Source organism: Dermacentor silvarum, chromosome 2 (assembly GCF_013339745.2).
Source record: "Dermacentor silvarum isolate Dsil-2018 chromosome 2, BIME_Dsil_1.4, whole genome shotgun sequence".
Lineage (NCBI taxonomy): Eukaryota > Metazoa > Arthropoda > Arachnida > Ixodida > Ixodidae > Dermacentor > Dermacentor silvarum.
This window is the reverse complement of record NC_051155.1, coordinates 55,549,093-55,573,196: the sequence shown is the minus strand read 5'-3', so window position 1 is coordinate 55,573,196 and position 24,104 is coordinate 55,549,093. Positions and strand designations below refer to the sequence as shown.

General features: G+C 47.7%; 1 protein-coding gene across 1 annotated transcript in view; it reads left to right on the top strand.

Moving 5' to 3' along the window:
* The window catches only part of LOC119440047 (arylsulfatase B), a 50,139-nt gene that overhangs the window by 15,552 nt on the left and 10,483 nt on the right, over positions 1-24,104 (top strand). Inside the window, exons 5-10 of the mRNA XM_049661340.1 lie at positions 1,373-1,483; positions 5,618-5,755; positions 6,750-6,876; positions 10,358-10,669; positions 11,859-11,997; positions 18,865-19,211. Coding sequence (XP_049517297.1) covers positions 1,373-1,483; positions 5,618-5,755; positions 6,750-6,876; positions 10,358-10,669; positions 11,859-11,997; positions 18,865-19,186 — 1,149 coding nt within the window. The 3' untranslated portion in view covers positions 19,187-19,211. The remainder of the gene's footprint in view (positions 1-1,372; positions 1,484-5,617; positions 5,756-6,749; positions 6,877-10,357; positions 10,670-11,858; positions 11,998-18,864; positions 19,212-24,104) is intronic.

Here is a 24,104-nt window from a genome sequence, read left to right as displayed (position 1 = left end):
CTCAGATTTACCTATTAAAATCGATGTAATACGCAGATATGAATTTACTATAGAACCGCTGGACCAATTTCAATGAAAATTGCATTCGAGAGATAGGGTAAAATTGTAGTGACGTTTATGAGTAGAATTTTAATTTAGGGCCTCGAACTTTTTTTGAAAATTGCCGGAAATCGGCTAGCTTCTAAAAAAGAAAGCGACATCACGAAGTTCGCAAATTCATAACGCTGTCAAAAAGCACATATCGGAGTTCTGCAAATCGCATCTATCAGTGCACCTGTAGCGCACGAATCCGATATAAAATTTACAACTCACCTAAACATGTTACAATGCTAAGAGCGTTTTGCAAACGACCTCTTGCAAAAAAGTACTAAATTTCATAGCGTTGTGTAAGAAATAAAACTTGTCCGCCTTAGACATACTTCTAAATACAGCTTACCGAATTGCGATATCGGTTTTTATTGCTTAGTTACATACAATTGCAAGCTTAAAATATGATTTGTTTTTCTATTTTCAATACTTTTCGTAAACAGTAATTTACGGTTTGAATCAGAAATATATATCCTACTGTCACTAGATGATAGCTTTTTCATTGAAATGCCATGGTTCCCGAGAAAAACGATTCCTGCGTTCTCATGTATATAGGTAGCAGCGCCCTGGCTAAATCTTCCTCACTTCTAAGCATGAAATGAACTTCAACGGCTATGGTGTTCTGATAATGAGCGGGAGGCCACGTCGGCTGCGTTGCGAGAAACGCGGAATGCGAAAATGCTCGCGTACTTGGGTTTAGGTTCACGTTAAAGATGCCAACGTACTTGAACCTATTCCGTGGAATCCTAAAATACGGCGTGTCTCGTAGCCCTATATTCTTACTTTTGGGGCGTCAAAACCTTGCACCGTTTCTTTAATCCTTCGCCATCTTATCTGGAGTAGCCTGCCGGTAGGCTAACCTCTCCTGAAACCATAACTACTACTCTTTCTATCTCTCTATACACCATAATTTTATCTGGTTACATGACCTGCCAAAACACAACTTTTTTATCTTGAAATCAAACAGAATGCTACCTAACAGAAATGCATCGGTAATTCATACATTTGTATATCGTTTAGCGTGGGCACCTATCTTTCGTGATCAAAATCAGAATAAGGTTTTTATTTAATCTCCGGCTTACATCAGTGCACTCGTTTATTCACTGCAGAGGCTGTGCATCACTCGTAAACCCTTGTCCCCTGATCCGCCTCTTCGACGTTACTATAGTTTTCCGCACATGTACTTTTGAAGTCTGCCTTCACCTGACTGTGCTTTTCAGGAAGCCCCGTTAGCAATACGCGGTAAAACCATATAACTAAACGGATGGCGCTGTACGTTACGCAGTGGCACGTGGGATACAAGAGTCTCGAGCACACACCGACCTGGCGTGGCTTCGACACGTTCTTCGGCTACTACAACAGCGACATCTTTTATTTCAACCACACACTCAGAAGCGTGAGTAGCGCTTTGAAATCTGAACGCCTTCTGATGGCAGACGACTTTGTCTGAAAATTGTCTTACAATTGTAGACAAAGTATTTCTCAAATAGCCGGTACTTTCACTTCAAGTGCCTTTTTCCACTTCGATAAAATGTGCTTCAGAGACCCTTTAAGTACGATTCCCAGTTAATAGAGGTATGTTTAATGCGATTGGCATTCTTTGCCTATTTCTGGCGTTTAAAACATTATCTATCTATCTATCTATCTATCTATCTATCTATCTATCTATCTATCTATCTATCTATCTATCTATCTATCTATCTATCTATCTATCTATCTATCTATCTATCTATCTATCTATCTATCTATCTATCTATCTATCTATCTATCTATCTATCTATCTATCTATCTATCTATCTATCTATCTATCTATCTATCTATCTATCTATCTATCTATCTATCTATCTATCTATCTATCTATCGTCGTCATCCCACTGTTCTAATGTCGCCGTCGTCATCATATAAGATCACGCCGTCGTCATCCTACCTCTTTGTCGTTGCATCTACGTCATTTCTGCTTCGTCATTCCATCGTCGTCACTGCGTCGGCGTTATACAGTCGTCGTCGTCATGACGCCATGCTCCTGGGAAAACTTGGCAAGCGATTTCCTTATAGCAAAGTGGCACGACGCTGGAGTACGGGTATGCCACGTATAGTCGAAGCAACGGTTGTCTCAGGATGACCACTATAGTAGTGGTAGTAGTAGTAGTAGTAGTATTTATTGGTAGTGGTATTGGTATTGTACTGGTAGTGGTAGTAGTAGTAGTACATTTATTCAGCCAAAAATTACAGGCTGAGCATATCAACCGCCTGGGCGGCAAGTCTACGCTGTTCTTCTTCCTCTTCAGCGCCAAGCCAGTCGAGCCAGGTAGTGATGGAAAGGAAAGGGGAGGATAGGAATGCGATTGCTGAGCAGCGGGGCCGTAGAAAAGGCAATGAGATAGATCCGCATATGTAGAGGGTCAATTGGGACAGCTGGGGTCGAATCGATAGCGGTAGAGAAACAGGCGGGAGGGGGTAACCAGTGCATTCATTTGGACGTGCCGCAGAAGGCAAGCCTCCGGCACAGTGAGTGATGGATGAGGGGGAGGGTAGAGGCACTTGTCGAGACGGAGATGGAGGTAGACTTCCTTGATGGTGCGGCGCAGGGAGAGTATCCCACAGTCCTCCGAGGGCTTGGGCCAGGGGATCAACGGTGCCCGGTTAGAAGCGTCACGGGCGAGCTGATGGGCCAGCTCATTTCCGTCAATCCCTGAATGCCCAGGGACCCAGCGAAGGAACACGGTGGAAGGCGGCAGTGCAGAGACCGCTCCTTCGACCTCCTGTTGGAGTGAATGGGGTAGTGTGCGGTTCTGTATGTTGTGGATGGCGGCTTGGGAATCGGAGTATATTGTGTACTCTGGGAGAGAGGGAAGGGAGAGAAATGATTGTAGGGCATGGGCAATGGCAGGGACCTCGAGAGAGAGAGTGCATCCGGAGGGCGTAGGAACGGCCCGCTGGTGTGAGTTTCAGGTGCTGGGAGGTGGGGATGGTAGATATCGTAGCCGCAGGAACCCCGAGGAGCCACGAAAGAGACATCCGTGTAGGCTACTCCTTGGGTAGTAAAGGGGGGGGGGGTATATGGTGCTGAGCTGCGGCGTGACGACGGCTGGCATGCAAGACGGGGGACATATTGGATGGGAGGGGGAGGATACGTAGGTTGGGAGCCGGGGTGGATATAGGAGAGGTAAATGTGGAAACGGGAATGGGGGATATACCCGCCTGGGCCAGTAACCAGTGACCCTGACGGGTAAGGGAAAGCCGGGCAAGCTGGGAGTAACGGTGGAGAGGGAGAAGAGAACGGAGAGGATGGAAGAGGCCTGTGGCAAAGAGCTTAGCGGTGGAGGTGGTAATAGGGAGGTTCATAGCTTCCTTGTAGAGGCCTAAAAGGACAGTTTCAAGGGTGTTAAGTTGAGTGTTTGTGATGGAAACGTAAGGTAAAAAGTATAGAAACTTGTTGAGGGTGAGGGCATGGGCGACGCGGCACGCATGAACCTCGTGGAGGCCTGAACGTCGAGTGACCACACGCCACAGGAGGTGAGTTACTGAGTGGCAGGTCGTGACAGCGTGGTGGAGGGCATGCTGACCACTATATATGTTACACAAACGTGACTTCAGAAATACTTTGTGTCTCTACATTGCTCGAATGCTACTCTCGTTACCTTCGTCAGTCATCGTGAGAAACGTTCTGCCCTAATTTTAGGGGCGAAGCTCCTTATAGCGGCACCCGTTCGTCCTCGTCGTAGTAGGTCGCCACGTCTAGTTTTATGAATTGCTCAATAGATGGCGTTGTGTGTCCCTATATGTATGTATACCCATATATACATATATATGTATATGTATAGTATAACCAGAAGCCGACTTCCGCTTCCGGTTCCACTTCCGGTTCCGCTTCCGTTTCCACTTCTGGTGCCGCTTCCGGTTCCGCTTCCGGTTCCGGAAGCCAGCTTCCGGCTTCCGGAGAACGCTTTCGGCGTTTTAGGGGCGAAGCTCCTTATAGGGGCACCCGTTCGTCCCCGTCGTAGTGTGTAACCAGTCTTAACGCTAGTACCAGATGTCGGTATAAACTAAACGTATTGTTCAAAACGCCGTTGATTGATGAAATAAACCAACGAAACACGCCAGATGTTTTCTAAAGCAAAACGAAAAGACGCCAGCTGCTTAACGAAAGACGCTAGAGGTTTGTAGTTGACGATGCTCGTTGCCGTCGGTGTGTGCTCGTATGGATAAGGATCCTTATCCATACGAGCACACACCGACTTACCGACACACCCACCTACCGGTTTCGACAAGTCGAAACCTTTCATGCTCGTCGGTGACTTCAATGTTGACATTACAGACCCCAACAAACATTGCTTGATGCATCACATGTAAGAAAAGTACGGACTCAAATGCATCTCCTTTGAAAACCCCAACCCAACCACCATCAGAGGCACCTGCATTGACATCGTGTTTGCCAACTTTCATCTGCAACCAGTGCAAATAACCACTTAGCTTACATTTCACCGACCACAAAGCGGTCATAATGAAAGGACAACGGAAACCAGCAATAAAAGTTTGATAAAACATTTAATCAATAGTTTCACGTCAATCTTATCGGGCGAATTAACGGAAGAACTTTCACGGTTTTACCGATGATTACTTCCAGGAGCTTCGCCCAATCTCATCATCATTCACCTCGTGGATCTGCTGTAATTTTTTTTCATAGCAGTGACTCTTACCGGTGCTTCAGGCTATTTTCCTGGCGTGTAGCAGCTTTAATTGCGCATTCAATTGCGCACTGCTTTTCCGTAGAAGTCGCCACAAAACAATTTTTTTACCATCTAGGATTTATTTAGTGCTCGCTCCACGACGTGTAAGCCATTAACGCCTTCGTGGGCGTTGTCGTCATCCCTCCCTCATTATCGCCATCCCCGCTGTCATCGTCGTCGATGTGGTCGTGTTATCGACGTGGCCGTGCAGTCGCCGTCGTCGTGGCGTCGTGCTCACCATTCTCGTGGATCTTGCCACCATGATCCAGGCGTTGTAGTTGTCATTATCATTGTTGTCGTCGAGCCAACTATACTTCTTTTTTTGTGGGTTGTGCGCACCAAAACCCCAATCTAATTATGAGGCACGCCTCAGCGGGGGACCGCGTAATAATTTTGACTACCTGAACCTCCTTAACATGCACCTAAATCTAAGTATACAGGGATTTTTTTTTTCGTTTCGTCCCACCTAAATGCGACCGCGCGGCCGTGATCCAACTCGCGGCTTCGAGCTCTGCAGCGCAACACCTTAACCCCTAAGCTACCGCGGTGGGTCATCTGAATGATTGTAGATGTGTCTAGCACAAGACAATGTTTCATACACTAAACCGGTGGAGTGTTCTCAGTGCCGCTCACAAGGGGGAGTCATACGCGAAGAGTGTAAGCAACCGTGTAGGCCTAAGCTTTGCCACGCGTGCAGCGTCTGTTCACACACGCATACTTGATCAAAGGATGTGTCGTGATATCATATAGGCCAGACCACCAACTAATGGCATGCATCGGTCTGGTACGTGTCAACGCAGGGAGCACACTGCGGCTTGGACTTATGGCGCAACGTCGGTCGTTCAACGCAGTCTGTCACCGACCTCAATGGCACCTACTCGACGAACGCGTTCACTGACGAGGCGAAGCGTATCATCGACGAACATGACGTTCGAAAGGTGAACTTGCAGTTCGCATTATTTGTTTTCGTTTTTGCAACAAATCAAAACAAGACAAAAAGGTCGCACGAAGACTCAGACTTGTATTGATCGCTAGTAGACGACTAACAGAGGTCACGCCCGGAGCCGAAGTTCCGACGAGGGTAATCTCGAAGACATGTCCTTTTGTGACACGGCCCTGATGAGGCCAAGTACCTGTGTAGAAATGTTGACTCTGGGTTAAGGCTTCCCTTCTTCGCCAACTGTTCAACCGTACACTACAAAAGTGGTTTGGTGCGTCTTTAGAACGTTCGTGGCCAGTCTATGTGTGGCTTCGGAGTAAATATCAGTAACGGAGTAAATATTAGTAAAGTGCACTGTTGGATGAGTTGGTGTGTATGTTTGTTGGTAAAAAACGATCACGAAGAACAGGGACAAAAATGGACCTCTGTTATGCGTACGTTCATGTACGATTTATTTTGGGCTCTTTTCGAAGTTTCAAAGTTATGCCTCATTGCGGTCGAGGACCCACACGCAACAAATATGGCGAGTACATAACGGCTGCGATTGGACATTGCAGCAACAATGGTCTCGATATTACACAGATCGCCATCGTATGTAGCGGGAGTCTGAACGCCGAAAAAAAAAAACGATCTTTTGGAAGAGTCTTGTGATTACCTCTGTAGAATGGAGAAAGACGATGTCTTATAATAAAAAAGCTAAGAGAATACCAGCCAGGCATGCAACTCCAGGTGTAATATCTAACAAGTGATAGTAGGATATGCTTATATGTCAAACGATTAAGAACCGAGTCTGTAAGATTAGTCTTGCTCGAAGTTAAGCGAGACGAGTCTAGCATCCGAAATGCACACACGCATAACGCGGGCACAGGCGAAGCGTTACAAGGAGCACAAAATCAGAGGAACATCACAAAGCGTTTTTTCTTTCGGTTTCTTTCAAAGATTTAGTGGTGAGTGCTGGAGCAATGATATCATCTATTGTCATTATTCTGCAGCCCCTGTTTCTATACATGAGCCATGAAGCCGGGCACACCGTTTGCAGCAACTGCACCGCAGAGGCACCCAAGGAGAACGTGGACCACTTCAGGTACATCGAAAATTACAACAGAACGGTCTTGGCGGGTGAGTTGTTTTTTAACCATGGAGGATACTTCTTTTGCCACTATGTCATGCGTGAGCACTCGTACTCCAGAACACCCAGTAGCGTAAGAGTGGCCGCTCTGCCAACTGTATATATAGATCTCTTTATTGAGGGCGCCGCCATCTTGGAAAAGAAGCTCTATCTATATATCGTCGGATCGGGCTAGTTGCAGCTAAAGCCCCTTCATCAGCTTACGCTTACGCGGTGCTTGGCTGCGCGAGAAAAGCCGTTCTCCGCCCTGTCTAATTGCTTCATTTGCTGTTTTCTCCAAAAAAAAAAAAAAAATGTGCGTGCATGTATTGCTGCGGCGGTTGTTTTGTGAAAGTTATATTTGAGTTTTTTTTTTTATCGGGGTCTGTGGCGAGATATATTTCGCAAATGGTTTCTCTTAGAGGGGCATCCACTCTGCCAGTCAAATTTCCTTAAAGAACTGTCGTATGGTTGCTTAGCAATACACAATACCCGTGCATTGCTGGAAACTATCGCGCTCAGTATGAACTGCAACGCGAAGGCGAGTGGCAAAGGGATCGCGCGTTGCAGCTCATACTGAGCTCAGTAGTACGTCGCGTTTAATGCAAGCAAAAAAAAATCGCATTTGTACTTATATGTAGTCGTATTCTTTGCAGGCCGCGATATCCTGCTGTAGAGAAAGAATCTGCAAATCAGCGTAATGTTGCATCGGAGCAGTTATATAGCTCATTAAGCACATTTCGTGAAAATGAATTCGGGCAATTTGTTTTCAGTTAATTAAACCTTTTTTGAACTCGGAACAGCGAGAAAAATATCACAGTTTCGCCAAAAATGCGAAGCAATCAATGCGATAGCAACGTGTTAGAATATTACACGAAATGTAAGGTTCGTAGCTGTGTACAGCTACGAGCCTAAAATGCGAAGCAATCAATGCGATAGCAACATCTTAGAATATTACACGAAGTGTAAGGCTCGTAGCTGTATAGAGCTACGAGCCTAACATGCGAAGCAATCAATGCGATAGCAACATGTTAGAATATTACACGAAGTGTAAGGCTCGTAGCTGTATACAGCTACGAGCCTAAAATGCGAAGCAATCAATGCGATAGCAACATGTTAAAACATTAGATGAAGTGTAAGGCTCGTAGCTGTGTACAGCTACGAGCCTAAAATGCGAAGCAATCAATGCGATAGCAACATGTTAGAATATTACACGAAGCGTAAGGCTCGTAGCTGTATACAGCTACGGGCCTAAAATGCGAAGCAATCAATGCGATAGCAATATGTTAGAATACTAGACGAAGTGTGGGGGTCGTAGCTGTGTACAGCTACGAGCCTAAAATGCGAAGCAATCAATGCGATAGCAACATGTTAGAATATTATACGAAGTGTAAGGCTCGTGGCTGTATACAGCTACGAGCCTACTGCCATGCTACCACTATAGTGGCAGTATGAATTGAAGTAAACGTAAGCTAAGTAGAAACGAGCTGTTGGGCTATGGGTCCTCTATTTGAATCCTGCCGCCGAACATTTTCATTTATGTTTATTAATTAAACCCAACGTCTTTCTTAGCGACTCTAGCTCCTCTTTTTCCTATCGGGTATATTTCAAACCGCTTTCCTGGGCCAATCCCGGAGATAGTGCACAGCCGCGCCGATAAGATTACATCATTTTCAGGTTGACGCTCTGTTATTGTTCCGAACTTTTAATATTTAAGTCTGCGAAGATTTAAGATACTGGGCATGCGCTTTCGGTGTTTTGTTAAATGACATTTGTTCTTGGGCTGTCATGCTCAAGATTCCGAGGAATAAGTGTGTCAAGAATGTAAGAGAAGGCATGAGCAACTTTAGTGATAAAATGGTGTGGCTATATAACCCGCGTATACCGCATGTCATATAGCATGGCCTAACACATTGCATACATTTGCCTCAATGTGTCGCAATGTGACGTCAGTGCCGTTTTTTTTTCGGGAACTAATTCTTTTCCACCTAGGTTGTAGTTACGGTTGTGTTATGAATCCTGATACTATTTTATGTGTGTCATATATACTATGTATTTTCTGTGTACCGCACGCACCCCTTACTAAATGCCTGAAGTTGAGGCCTGTAAGGTATTTATAAATAAATAAATAAATAAATAAATAAATAAATAAATAAATAAATAAATAAATAAATAAATATACGGAACCTGTCTATATATATATATATATATATATATATATATATATATATATATATATATATATATTAAATGTCAGTTACCGTTTCATTGCCTCAGTGCACTTAACTGCTGCTCACGCAGGCGTCGAAGCAATATTGGTGTACACGTATGCGGCTGCATGCGAAGATCGTGTGATGCAGGTCCCGCTGTGCATTGCACACGGGGCACGTATTGCGCATAAACCACTTCTTTTGCAGCGCTCAAAAACACACAGACGCAAACACGACACAACACTGGGTGGTGTTCCCTTCTGCGCTTTAGTATTCTTGAGCACCGCATTAGCTGTTTATCACCAGCTATAGCCCAGACGACGCCCGCGCTTCCAATAAGAGAGTGCAGCGGAGCTGTAAACACGGGCTGAGCCGGACCATAGACGACGTCAAATCTAGGAACACACTGTCTGCTGAAGCAGCTGAAACGGAAGCCACGGCTGAAGACGTTCGGTTGCTAGTATCTCTCGATTCCGAAAGGTGTTTTTACAGCCGAAAACAGCCCACTGGAGCCACCTCCAGTGCGGAGTCATCTCCAGTGCGCAGTAAACTGGAATCACCTGACATCCCATTACTAGGCACGAAACGCGATAAATTCACAGTAATTCACAATAGCGTCGCTACCGCTGAGCGCCGCCGCTAGAAAGCGAGGCTGTCCGCGCACAACACTGACTACTTCATTGAAAGTTCAACCTGGACCCAATGTCTCGACAAGGATCGAAGCACTGGCTGCAGGGTCAGGCCTCCGTTGTTCGCCGTCTACTGTTGAGAGAAAGAGGGAGGGTTACCACAGCTGAGCGCCGAGTCCTGTAGCAAAAATTCGACGACAGCTGTATCATCTTAGTGTAGACTTAAAGCTCAATAGCTCGGGAAAAGTCAGTAAATCATTAAGGTTAGAGGAAGACCAAGCAGTACTCCAATTGCTGCGCAGCCGTACGTAATCGAGCGCTCTTGAAAGGTACAAGCTTGTACAAGCAAATGCGTCTCGCTGCAGGTTCCACAGGCTGGGTAATCAATTCCTCGGTACTTGTCTTAGCAAGCGCATGGATGACTTGCCGCATTAGCGGGGTGAATGAATGGTAAAGTAAGGCCTACACAGTATTACAGAAAAGTTTGTAGAGGTAGACCTGCTGAAATAAATTAGTCAATTTAGGCGACGCGGTGGTCGTTACAAGTGGAGTGAGCACAGAAAAGTGCAAGAGGTGGAACCAGACGAGAAATATGAACGGCAGTGGGCAGACAGACGAGCCACCTTGAATGCGCGCACTCTTTCTTTTTGCAGGCGCTTATGAAGTGATGGATCGTTCCGTTGGGGAATTGTTGGCGGCGCTGCAGTCTCGCGGGATGCTGGCCGACAGCCTGGTGGTGCTCACCAGCGACAACGGCGGTGGTCCGCTGGCCTCAGCGGCCGTCAAGTACGCGAACGCTGGCTCCAACTGGCCCCTCCGCGGTGTCAAGCAGGAAGTCTGGGAAGGAGGTGTGCGGACGCCGGCGGTGCTGTGGTCCGGACGCCTAAGCGGAAGCCTACCCCGACCCCCGTCGCAGCAAGTGGTGCACATCTCCGACTGGGCGCCCACGCTATACGCAGCCGCAGGTATCCCACACAACGCATTAACTTGGAGAAATTGAATCGCCGTCATCATCATCGTCACCGCCACCATCGTATAGTCGCCTTGAGCGTATAGTGCGGAACGAAGGCCTATCCAACAAATCTGCAGTGATGAGATTGCGAAGTTTGGGGGTATGGAATTACCCCTGCCCTGTGTCTGCTGATGCGGGGCATGGGTAATTCTGTTCCCGCAAACTTCGTAGTCTCATCCCTCCCCAGGTGCCCTCTACAGCGTTTCCTTTCTCTCGGCAACCATTGTGTTGTTCAAAGACAACACCGTCCGTTTGCCCGAAGCATTACAGAGCATGGTCACCTGCACTGTTTCTTTAGGTTTTAATTGTGCCTTTTCGGCATGATGTGTTTTAGTGAGTTCTTTAATGACGGTATACAGAGAACGAAACATTCATGTAAAGGCGGTTCCTTTAAAGTTACTCCGAAGCATTTCATAACATCCCAAATAATGCGGCCAAATTTTCAGACGGCGCGCTCACGGACATCAAAACAAAGCATTATTCCTCTCGACTCCCCAAACAGAGCTCTATTATGCGCATTTTTATCAAAAGTGGGCTCCATATTTGTTCTGCGCGTGCCAAGGCCTCGTATCCAAGAAATAGCGTCGGCAACACTTCGCAAGCACGCAGAAGCAAGCTCTGCTTTGTTTATTCCGCGCTCAGGACTATAGCGTCCACATTCGACTGGTCGCTTCCTAGCGCTCTAGAGCTCGTGGTGGTATTTAAATGAGGCTGGTTGAAATCGAGCGCTCGCTACACGTTCGCCTGCTTGATTCAGAGCACCGATCTCGGGCTCAAAGCGCTCGGAGGCGTTCCCACCTATAACTTGGGAGCGCGACCGAGATCAGATAGACAGTCGATCACGTGACTACTCCGAATCTGGGTAGTCCGGCTGGGACATGCCTTCCCTGGCTCCAGTCTCGAGAGAGCTCCGCATCTCTACAAACTGAGTTGGAGCACGGTAGAGAACAGTCGTAGAGAACCATTACTTGTATAAATCGAACAGCTCGCCTTCCCCCGCACCATTTCCGTGTCGGCGTCATTCTATATTGCCATGTGGCATGCCTCAGTTCGCATAGCAGAGAAACGGTCCCGGCTGCAAAAACTGCATCGGCAGTCAGCAGGACTCACCATGCTCGCTGACACCCTTTTGTCTTCACAAGGCGGCGACCCTCGGGACCTTGGTGACGTGGACGGCAGGAACCTGTGGGACGTGCTGTCCACCGGGAGAGGCAAAGGACGGCAAGAGGTGCTCCTGGAAATAGAAGGCAAGCTAGAAATGGCAGCTCTCATCTCCGGCAGGTATACAATGCTCTTGTTTTACTTTTGAACAGGTACGGAATATACTGGGCTAATATGAGCTCAACATGCTTGGAGAAGTGCGCCGGGTTACTTGTCGCCGTAATTGTCGCCATTGGCTCCCTTTCGTTCAGTGCTTAAAAAAAAGGGCACATCGCCGAAAGATTTCTAATTACGCCTGCCCTGGGCCCACCGATTCCATATTTATATTAGGTTTCCTAATATCACTGATCTGCGCAATTAATCAGAGAACTTGGTAAAACCAAAAACCTTGGTAAAAGCGTCGAAATTCGTTTAGGAGCTACCACACATACACACGACAATATCGAGCTGTGTATATTGTGGCAGTCCATTCATAACTGTGCTTACAGGAGCTTCCACTCCCAGTCCAACGATAACTTTCAGTTGTATCCGTCTCTCTGCAAAGCGTCTAGAATAACCTGGGTCTGTAGCCGACATCGTTACCAGCGCAATCTTTCGATATTAGCAGCCTTACTTCGTCTTGTGAGCTGGAGAAACGTGGTATGGGGTTTAAGTGCGATGAAATAACGCTCGCTTACCAAGGTTTCGGGTGCACGTTAAAGAACCCCTCATTTGGTGAAAACAAACGCGCAACCACCCCGCACAGCGCCTCTTGTAGCCTGCGTGTTGCATTGCGACGTAAAACCCCATCAACTTACTAACTAGACAAGGTCAACAGCAAGTCAGCGCTAGACGTATAGTTACTTATTGTGCTTCGTCGTCCAAGTAGCCGTGCCATTGAAAATAAAATTCAAGTTTATTTGCATGTCAAGGATGAGGGTAGGCTGGGGATAACAACTTAGAGGAAGATTAAGTTTAGCCTTTAAGAAAGGGCTTTAGCTCGGGTGCTCCTATCTAAATACATGTCAAAGGATAATTCGTTTCGCTCGGCGACTACTGCACCAAATTTGACGCTTTTTGTTGCATTTAGAAGAAAAAAAACTTTAAATCTAGTGACTGTTGGTTTCCAATTTTTATATATACCTTAATATAAATTTTAGCATACGGACAACGCCGCCAACGCCGACACCACATTTTCTGCGACACGCGGCCCTTAACGCTATCACGTTAAAGCTGACGCTTGATCAGACCCCGAGGCTCCCTGATACATAGAAATCAACGAGGACATAAGAACGATTTCATTGAGCACCATGGAGATGAATAATTGAGCAAAACGATAATGCCACACAAAACTTTTCGAAAATTAAACTAAGCATGAAAACAGTATTACACAATACAACATAATATACATGAACATCAATATACTATATACACAAACTACAATATACAGTAATACCCAGTTGACTCGAAGTAGTAAAAGCTGCAAAAAAGCGAGATAAGCGGAGTTTCGAGATAGCCGAATTCACGAAAATATAAGCATAACCACCGCGTAGAGCCAACATGACGCCTTTCCAATATGGCGCCGGTAACCGCCGACTTATTCACAAAAGCTCAATGTACCAGGAGCGGTACCTTTAGTAGACCATTTTTGCGATATTATGTGCGACCCAGCAAACGACACGTCGGCCGTATGTAGGCAACGGCGAACCTCGAACATATAAGAGCAGACGCATGTTGCCACCGTGTTTACAAGTGGCGGCGCACTCGCCTGTGGCCGACGCTTCTCGTTCTCGCACTCTTCTCGTAGCGACGCTCCGCCCGCTTAATCAATGGGATTAACCTGCCGAGAACTGTAGGTGAGGGTGAAGTAGAATCAAGCACAAGGCACTGGGACAACATTTCAGGCATGGGGCCGGTATTTTGCAGCGATGCGTGATGCTTTATTCTATGCTAGTCTTATCATCCACCGATCAGGGCCGGCTCATCGCGTTGTTAACGTCAGCGGACCGTCGCTCTGACAGCGCACCAAGCGCGAAAAGCACGAAGAGGCATTAGGATCGGAAAAGGCATCGCTGCAAAATACCGGCCCTGGTTTCACTTTTTGGCGATACCCCAGCTGCGCAAAAAAGTACAAGAAACGTTCCGGTAGTCTCTTTTCAAGCGAAGCTTGCATACGCTAGCCTGCGCCGGCGATGTAACGCTAAAGCTCCGGCTCCGCAGTGGCAGCTCGCCGGCGCCGGAGCATGAGTCATTAGACACGGTGCCAGCTGCATAGGCGCGCGCTCACTCTACTTGCGCAGCCATTCAAAGCCGTTTCACTTACGCAGGGGAGGGAAAGGGCAGGAGAGGGTTTCGCGAGCGCTGCGCCCGCTTCCTTTCCGTTCAGTTCAGTCTCGGAAAACCGATGGGACGGCCGCGCATTGTCCGTACCCCAGAACAACATGCAGCTCTCTCCGAGTGCCCACGTGAGATCACGCGTGAAAGGGCGCGTCGTCGATGGGCCGATCCTACGGTGCGAGCCGCTGAAGCTACGGCACTCCGCCAATGCCGAGCAGATCACTTGACCTTCCATTGGTCACGGTCAAGTTACTCACAAGAAGCATCACCGTTAAACATAAGGTGCATCCAAGACAAGCTTCGCTTACCCCCATTTTCTGGTAGGAAAAGGGCCGGCCATTTTTACAGCATTTTCGTAGTATTGGTTTCGAGATATCCGGAGTTTGGTGCTGTGGCGTTTCGCGATAAGGGCTGAAAAACCCATGGAGTTGACACCGTGCCAGAGAAAAAAATTCGACTTATCCGATAATTCGAGACATCCGATCGAGTTAACGAGAGTTTACTGCACATGGCTTCCGCCCGAAGTTATCGACGCAATACATAATGCTGAGAATTAAGCATGAAATAATAGACGGATCAGAGAACAAACGGGGGAAGACGATATTCTAGTTGACATTAAGCGGAAGAAATGGAGCTGGGCAGGCCATGTAATGCGTAGGATGGATAACCGGTGGACCATTAGGGTTACAGAATGGATACCAAGAGAAGGGAAGCGCAGTCGAGGACGGCAGAAAGTCAGGTGGGATGATGAGGTTAGGAAATTCGCAGGCGCAAGTTGGAATACGCTAGCGCAAGACAGGGGTAATTGGAGATCGCAGGGAGAGGCCTTCGTCCTGCAGTGGACATAAATATAGGCTGCTGCTGCTGATGATGATGATGATGAATAGACGGAAACGGCGGCTCCCGGATGGATAACCAGGACCATACTGGGGCTAGACCTGACCAAGGCCTTCGACAATGTGAAACATGAAGCAATATTGGAAAACCTGGAAAATTAGGAGTTGAGCGTAACACGTACGAATATGTCAAAAACTTTCTATCGGACAGAAGAGAAATCTTAACAATAGGAGGAGTGGCGTCGGACGAACTAGAGATGGGAAGCAGAGATACGCCGCAAGGCTCTGTCCTCTCGCCTTTCCTCTTCAATGTCGCCATGATAGGCCTCCCAGGAATACTTAATTCAATTGAAGATCTAAATCATAGCCTATACGCCTATGATATTACGCTATGGATAGCGGGAAGTAGTGATGGTCATATTCAGGGCACACTGCAAAAGGCGATTCTGGGATGGTCCACGCAGAAATCCCCGCCAACGTCTAGAGGGAAAAAGGAAACTGAAGCCCCAATATACAGCTCTTCGCAAACCAAGGACAACCCATACCGCTGGTTGCAAGCAGAAAGATCCTTGGTATGCGGATTCAGAACAACGGCTACAATATGGAAACCATCAGACAGTTAGAAAGCGCTACATATCAGACAACGCGTCTTATTTAGCGCATAGCAAATGAACACTACGGTATGAAAGAAAATAGCTTGATCAGACTAATTCAAACCTTTGTTCTCAGCCGGATCGTCTACGTAGCGCCATTCTAAGACCTTAAAACTGAAGAAAAAAAATCAACGTCATGATCAGGAAAACCTACAAGCAAGCTCTGGGGATCCCGGTCTCCACTTCGAATGAACGTTTCGAGGTACTGGGGCTGCATAACGCCATAGAAGAATTGATAGAAGCTCACAGAACTGCCCAGATGGACAGGCTCTCCAAAAGTCAAACCGGAGGACATATTCTGGAATCACTGCGCATCAGCTATGAACCCAGAACTGACACCAAAACAGATATACCAGCGGACATTAGGGGACACCTATATATTCCTCCGTTACCCAAACACATGCATTCTACGCACAAAAAAGAACGAAGAAAAGAAAGAGCCAAAGCATTAGGAAGAAGGTTTGAAAATTCTGAAAATGTGCTCTAAGTAGACGCAGCCGACTACGAACATAAAGATGCCATGGCAGTGGCAGTAGTCAATAATCAAGGAGATGCAATTACGTCAGGCACAGCCCTAATAAAAACGCCAGAGGTAGGAGAAGAGGTCGCCGTTGCACTAGCAATGACATCGTGTCCCAAATATCAAATTATAAGTGATTCCAAGACCGCCATATTGAATTACGCTAAAGGACGCATCTCGCCAAAGGCGCAAGAAATCCTCTAGGCTGGTTTCCAAGGAGACCGAGCTAGGGGAATACAAATTATCTGGGCACCTGCCCACTCTGGCCTGCCAGGCAACGTAAATGCGCATGACGCGGCTCGAGGTTTCGCAGACCGAGACGACGTCACCAACACCGGACGCACCAACACGGACGCATTCGCATTAATCCGCCGGTCGGACAGAGATAGGCTGGTTTCCTTTAGGGAAATCATAGATCATTACAGACTAGCCAGGGCTAGATACCCGGCAGCACATTGCTCGTTAAACAAGTGGCAATAGGTGGCTTGGCTGCTAATACAAACCAACACATTCGCCAACTCCATTGCCTTCAGTTACTATCACCCAGACGTATCCACAGACAATGTAAGCATTGTAACAACCGAGCAGATCTTCAACACATAATCTGTGCATGCCCAAAGAAACAATATAATAACAATAACTGTTCAAGAACACAACGACCAAGTTTAATAATAAGAAATGAGGAGTAATGGGAGACCGTCTGCTCAGCTCGGACCCGGATGTTCAAGCAAGAGTAGTCCAAATGGCTGAAGACGCCGCCGCGGCTCAGGGGCTGCCGGCCGCCGTCTAAAGGGGGGACAGGGGAGGCTTCTAGTCATTACCCTCTCCTCTAACCACATTTTGGGCAAAATAAAGTTATTTTTTTCTCTCTCTCTCTGTAAACGACCTCCCCATTACGACGACAGAAGATGGATGGAAGAAAAAGCGGAAAAGTTCGCAGGGTCGGTCGGGCAAAGATTAGGCACAGCGAAAGTGTCAATCCTGAAGGCTGCTACTTGGTTGCTGCTAGGTGTTAAGTTATTTTAACTTAATTACGCATGTAGGGAAGGTATTCTCAAGCGATCATTTTCGGAGGTACCTTCGCTTTCGCGGCATTTCGCGTGACTAGTGCTGGACGCGTCGGCGGCTACGAGCGACAGCGCTGCTGTCATGCCACAAACGCAGGCAGGCAGGCAGGCAGGCAGGCAGGCAGGCAGGAGCCGTGTCTGTGCCGGGCGAAGCGAGCGTGCACCTGCGCCGGCGGTTACTAGGCAACGCGAGGTGACGTCATCGCTACTGCTTCGGCGCATGCGCGGCTTAGCAACGCAGGCGGCGTCGGCAGGAACTTTGCACGTTGCCTCGTTGAAACTGTTACAATTTCTTTCTCATTTTATCTCGCTCGCATATTCTCTTTCCCTCTCCCGAGCATTGCGCGCGCTGCCCGCATTCTCTCCTTCTATCTCCTTAATGTCCCATATCAAGGAAACATTACAGTACACTGTAGCAACATGTGCATGGCACGGAGAGGAGGCGAGGCACACGCTGCTCCGTGAGGTGGTTGCTAGGCAACGCAGTGACTTCATAGCTCAGCGAGGTTTTGCGACAACGGGCGCCACTGTTACGGTTAGCTAGAACAGCTTCGCTGTTAAAGCTTTGCTGATTTATCAAGGGAGCGGAATAAGTGAAGGGGTTGGGTCGGAGGGAGCGGAGAAGGGAAATTCTACAATAGAATGTTGAGCGGCAACGCAGTCAGCTGTGGAAGAACACGACGGACGTGGGAGCAGTGGAATGAGCGCGTGCGGAGCACGAGCGCTAACCGAGGGGCGCAAACGAGCCAGCTGCGGAAGAAGACGATGACGCTCGAGCCAGCGATGATGATATTTTTTTAAGCGAAGCTTTACAGGCTCACTTGTGTCGGGGTTGGTGTACGCGTGCCGCGTACGTGGTATCATCATCAGCACTGCCCCTAGTGTTGAGCTCGTGCTCGGCACGCGCTCGTGCCACTGCTCCTGAGTCCGACGTCATCATTTTCTTCCACAGCTCGCTGCGTTGCCGCTCATCATTCCAGCGTAGAATTTGACTTCTCTTCTGTCGTTGTAACGGGGACGCCGCGTTTACGGGGGCATGAGCCATTGCTTAAGGGAGTATGAGCCATTCATTGTCTTACGTAACGGGCAGATGTAATTTTGAAGCAATTTAATTTTGAAGAATCGCAAGAGGCAATGGCGGGCGAATGCCGCTAACCATGCCGCCGAGCAAACTCGAGACATCGAACGCAAGCGACCACGGAGGACTTTGTCCACCGTTGTCGACATACCCATAGACGTGCCGACCCGACCGTGAGGGCTTCCGTAGCCGAGGCTTGAAAGTTGCATGAAAGGAAAGAAAAAGTAGAAGGAAAGGGAAGGGCAAGTAGTACGAAAGGGAAGGAAAAGTAATAGGTCAGGTACACACACGACAAGCTTCGCTTACTCTCATTTTCTCGACAGGGGAAGGGCTGGTGTTTTTTGCGTACGCGGTCGCCACCGAAATCTGTACCTTATAACAATTAAGCTTCGTTTGAAAAATCTGTCATCGTCGGGTACAAAAGAAAAGACTCTGGTCGCGTGCCATGTGCGTCTGTGCTTGAGTGATATGCTTTGGCGAAAATTAACGCTTGCCTAAAATTCACTTGCGTGCCCAGGTACAAGCTAATCAGCCGACCCAGCGGGCCAAATGACCCGCAACTCGACGTTCAAGTGGCCCCGCCGCAAGGGCAGCCTCCCGAGGACCTCGATCTAGACGCTCTCGTGATGTCATCAGGCAGCGTGGCAGGCGCTGCAGAACGCCTCCATCGACAGCGGCGGGCGAGGCCAGTCTTCACCGAAAGCAAACTGGCGCCGAGAGGCTACACTCAACTGCAGCGGCATTGGCACCTCAGCGAACAACGACAGCGCGCAGAGCAACTTCGATCCGTACGATACGGTATTCGTGTTCGACATCGTCAGCGACCCGTGCGAGCGTAACAACCTCGCATCGTCCAATACTAAGGTGCGAAATTAATGTTGCAGTCGGCAACCTGCTATACCTATCTACGAAGGCATATCTTTTTTTCTACTAAGACCACTCGGACGGCTAGCTTTAGCGCCCTTGCTTAATTTGCTTTAAGGTGATTACTGGCCATTAGATGCTAGACAACTGCCTCCGAACAAACTGCGCACTCTTGTGCGGATATCTAATCACGCATGCTGTGACTTACAATTTTCATGTAAGAAATAAATATTAACTTCTTAGTAGTGACGCAGGTCGCGTTGCGCCATGTGGCGTATGAGGGGGCAAATTTAGCGCAATGTTCAGAACAGCCGTCTACGGAGGAGGTTTCAAACAGAGCTGTTTGTCCATGAGAACAAACTACGCCCACAGAATACTGAGACAGAAATAGTACAACGCACTTGTCTGCAGCTTTGTCCGACCCATATTGCTTGCGTCATCCTCATGTTTTTCTCTCGGCATAATTCGCCGCAGCAGAAGACTATCTGTCTCCACCCAGGATCCTTAAACGTGTTCGATGTCATCTTACCGTCACACCATCGCACAGGTTGTCGTTGATGATGTTAATTATTTAAAGCTATGCACATACCGCTAACGTCCTTAGTTGCGACTGTCGCGTCATGTCAAGTCTGTTCCATTCGCCTGCACCGCCTGAACCAGTTTATGAGGTGCTGCACCTGTGCCATTCGTTTGAGCGGTACAGCAGTAGCGTCCTCTGCACCACACCGTTCGTTTAAGAAGGTACAGGTAAGGTGCAAGACGGGTTCACGATTTTGGCGTACCCTCCGTACTGACGGTACCGACTTGATGCAGGCGTGCCGATGCGAAGCAGCAGTGCAGCAGACGACTCAGCACACTGGCGTAAGCGGCGTTGAAACTCCGTTTACGCACGTCTGCTGGATCCACGCAACGGCGTGCGTGTTTGGGCCTCGGAAGCCGACCATACCTGCGTTTCGGGACTTATCAAACTGACTGGACGGCGCATTTTAGGCGGACAAAACAAAGCACCCGCACCGCGTCCTCATCTCGGCATTCGTTACGAGTATAGCGTTGTGCCTGCACCACTGGAATTGAGCTGCACAATTTCTGAACTTCCGCTGTTCCGCCGTGAACTGTTTCACAGTGCATGGTGCAGGCGAATCGAACGGACGCGTGGTTTTCCTTTTCGTCTGGCCTGCCGCCGCAGTCTAGACTGGCCCCAAGGCTTTCCTTTGACGATGCCTCGACACAGAGGCACCGACTACGGAAGGGGGGGGGGGGGGCTCCGGGGCTCGAGCCCCCTGCTCTGCCCCCCCCCCCCCCCCCCTCGCTCCTAAAATGCCAGTACCAGAGTTCTGTTACCCAAACCGTTTATGGTTTCTTTTGAGTGGCCTCTACATTTTCCCTTAATATGCTATTGTGGCTAAAAGCTAACTGTATCATTGTTGACGCGGACGTGCACTGGCTTTTATTCCTACTTTTCGCTTTATTTATGAAAATCATGGCAATAGGAAAACAAGTGCATTAGAAGCAGCAACGGCGGCTCCCTCATCCGTATTTTTTCACCTTCAACATGTTATTTTAATTTCCAGTGTGAACAACATGCACAGACACATTATATTTCAATGTGTACACAGGACAAAATTTATGGTATTTTGAAAGAGAAAGAGGTAGCCAACTAACAATTATTTCTAATGATATGGATAGCCTATGTCTACAGAATCAATATGTTGCTGTATGTTCAACTCGCTACAGATTGCTTTGCACACTTTTTTTCACACTGAAAAAGACCTGCAGACTTCAGAGTCGTTGCCCTTCGGCAGAGTCTTTTACCAACGGTGTGTGAAATACACGTGAATGATATGTGTCTCAGCATTGCTTCTCTTTCCAGTAGCTAATGCTAGCGAATCATGAAAAATATAACTTATAATAATTTACAACATATATTGAGGATGGAAACATCGCAACGTGCATGCAGAGACCATAAATATATATAATTAACTTAGTAACCGAAGTGAGGCCAAGCCGGATTCACTCGAAATCACAATCAATAGGAGTCATACGCAGCAGAGCTTCTACTAGGACTCAGAGAAAAAAAGAGGCTGCAGTTTTTCCGGAAAGGCGAATCAGCATTAATGATAGCGAAGCATAAGACAATTGCACGAAGAAGATTCTTCCCGTATAAATCCGTGTAAGAGCCGCACCCCCAACTTTAAAGCAAATATTTTTTTTTAAATCCAACCGAGAATCAATCGCGTTCAGCGCGATTCCGATCGCTCTCCACTGCGAATTTTCCCGCGCAGCGTACTTTCGCGCCTCGCAACTATACAAAAAAAAGTCGGTTATAACTTAAGAAGGCAGGAGAGGCGCCCCGCCCTGACCACTGAAGCGCAGCAGCCGATTTCCACCGCGACTAAAGAAATAGTCCCGCTGACGCGACACGGCTCAGCTAGAAGCGCGGGCTGCCAAGTTCTCTGTCGGCGGGGTCACCGGCCGCTAGGCTCATGACGTCAGTCTAGAGTGCACGCCCATTGGTGGATGCTCGCGTGCATCTGCCTTTGAGGGGAAAATGCCGCTGCCTTCTAAAGTTGTACACGACTAGAGATGGGGAGAGGACGCGATCGCGAAGGTTTACGGCGGATTTAATACACGTAGTTGGAAAAATTAGATAAAATGGCCCGGTCCCTTGTAAGGGTCGTCAAAATTCGGGCCAATTAAGTTCGGCCCTCACACGAGTCTGTACGTTGGTTAAATCGCCTATATGAATTGTAGTAACATTTACTCACTAATTAAAATAACAAACATCGTGCAATGCACGGACCATGTAAACCTGTAAATATCCCACTGGATTACCACGAGCAGTCGCTATCACAACGCTGGCATTATGATGAACGTGGGCAGCGGGGGCAACCGGTTGGTACAGCCATGCGATTCACCGCGACTCCGAAAATTAGATCCATCATTAACATCTGCATATTTTTATGTCCACTACAGGACGGCTTCTGTCAGCGATCTCCAATTACCCCTGTCTCTACTTAGGCTATGCGATCTGCAACACTTGGGGGACGGAAAAACAGCCTAAGAAGGAAGACAGCGCGCGTGAAGTTATCAGCCATCCCTGCTCGCTCTTGATCATTGCACCCTCCCAATGATTACCAACAATTGGATACGGCACGCGGGCCGCGTAAGCATCAACCACACACAGTAATTTCGCAGCTGCGGCAGGGCTAGATGAGAAGACGCGTGCTCTCCTCCCCTTGCATGCATTTCATCACGTGACCTCCAACTAAACAGAATATTGAGCGCGTTGGAAGATAATGTCCATCAAGCCGCCATCCTTTTCGGCTCAGTGTTACGGGCTTTTTCTCGCACCCACAGTGTATGGGTCGCTCACTCATACGACTTTTGGACTTTATACGGAATATTTCGGCGACGATGGCAGCGAAAATTTGCCTGGGGTGTCAATACAATTTCTGTCGCAATAAAAGGAGAATTCGAAAGCAGGCGTCGAGCTCGCTTCTACGCGGCTGCGGACGTTGCAATGTGCACCGGCTACAAGCACAGTATGAGCGCCAACGACAAAACCAATAATGGGCACCTCGTTTATGGGTACTTCGCCAGAACTCGTCTGGCGCTGAAAAGGAAGCGTATTTTCCACCGTATAAGCACCAGCGGAAACATAACACTAGGTGCGCGGGGAGACAGCGCACGCGAAGGGATGGCCCAAGCTTGAACTCGGCGCAGATTAACTCCGAAATGAAGTGCGTGACCCACATATGTATGGCAGAGTCAGGAAAAGTAGGAGTTGAGGACCCGTGTGTTCTAGCCGCTAGGCGAAAGAAGACTCCACGCCGCTATCAAGAAGGTTCCTCAGCTCACGTGTTTCCATCAGCGAGTGACATGTACCGCCGGAGGTTCTATGAAGTCCTTGACACAGTGCTGTCTTCGTTAAACAACAGGTATCCACCTGATATGTGGCAGCAGTAAGTCTCACATTGAGCAGATTGCCATATGGAAGGAAGACGAAGCATATATATAGCATAGCTCTACTGTGACGACCTTGAACCAGGACGCCTGATTCTGCACAGAGATATGCTGACTGACATTTTAAGCCAGGGGACGGCGTGCACATGTTAACGGGGGGCAAGGGCGAACACCTGTGACACCTTTTGCCGGAAATGGCCAAGCTGAAAAAATTGCGCTGGCCATACCGGTCTCATCGACCACATCGGAGAGGTCCTTTTCTTGTCTAGGGCGACTGAAAATGTACTTGCGGTCGACGACTGGACAAGCCCGTTTGAACTATCTGGCAATTTTTTCACGCCCACAAAGAACTCTCCCACAAAATCAATTTGATTAAGATTGCCGACGACTTCATTTCCAGATCAAGTGCCCAAACAAACACTTTTTCAATGATGGTTAAATCATCGCATCAGACACCGAACTGATGTCTTTAATTGGAGAGAGAAAGGCACCAACTTACAAGTAAAAGCAAACCATCTGGCTTTGAAAACAACGTAAAAAGTTATACAAAGGAACGAAAATGGGGTCCATAACAGCGCAAGCAGAGTGAGGGCGTTTGGGCAAGAAAAGACGCGTGGTTGCGCTATTTGTAAAACTCTCCAGTCTATTGTGCATTTTCCTTATTAATTTTATTTGTAGTATGCTGCATTTGCCTCTCAATAACACAATCCACGTTGTTTCTATATTTGCTATCGAGTCCTCTCGCGCTTTCGAGATATCGCTGTCTTTTTGATTTATTTGTTAATGTTTATTTATTTGGGCACCTGATAATTTTTACTGTATAATCCTTTGTTCTGCCTCCGGAAAATAAACGAAACCAGTGGCATGAGGCATGCTTTGACATGTAATGAAACTATGGCGTTATGGAATCACATTATACTTATGCTAATA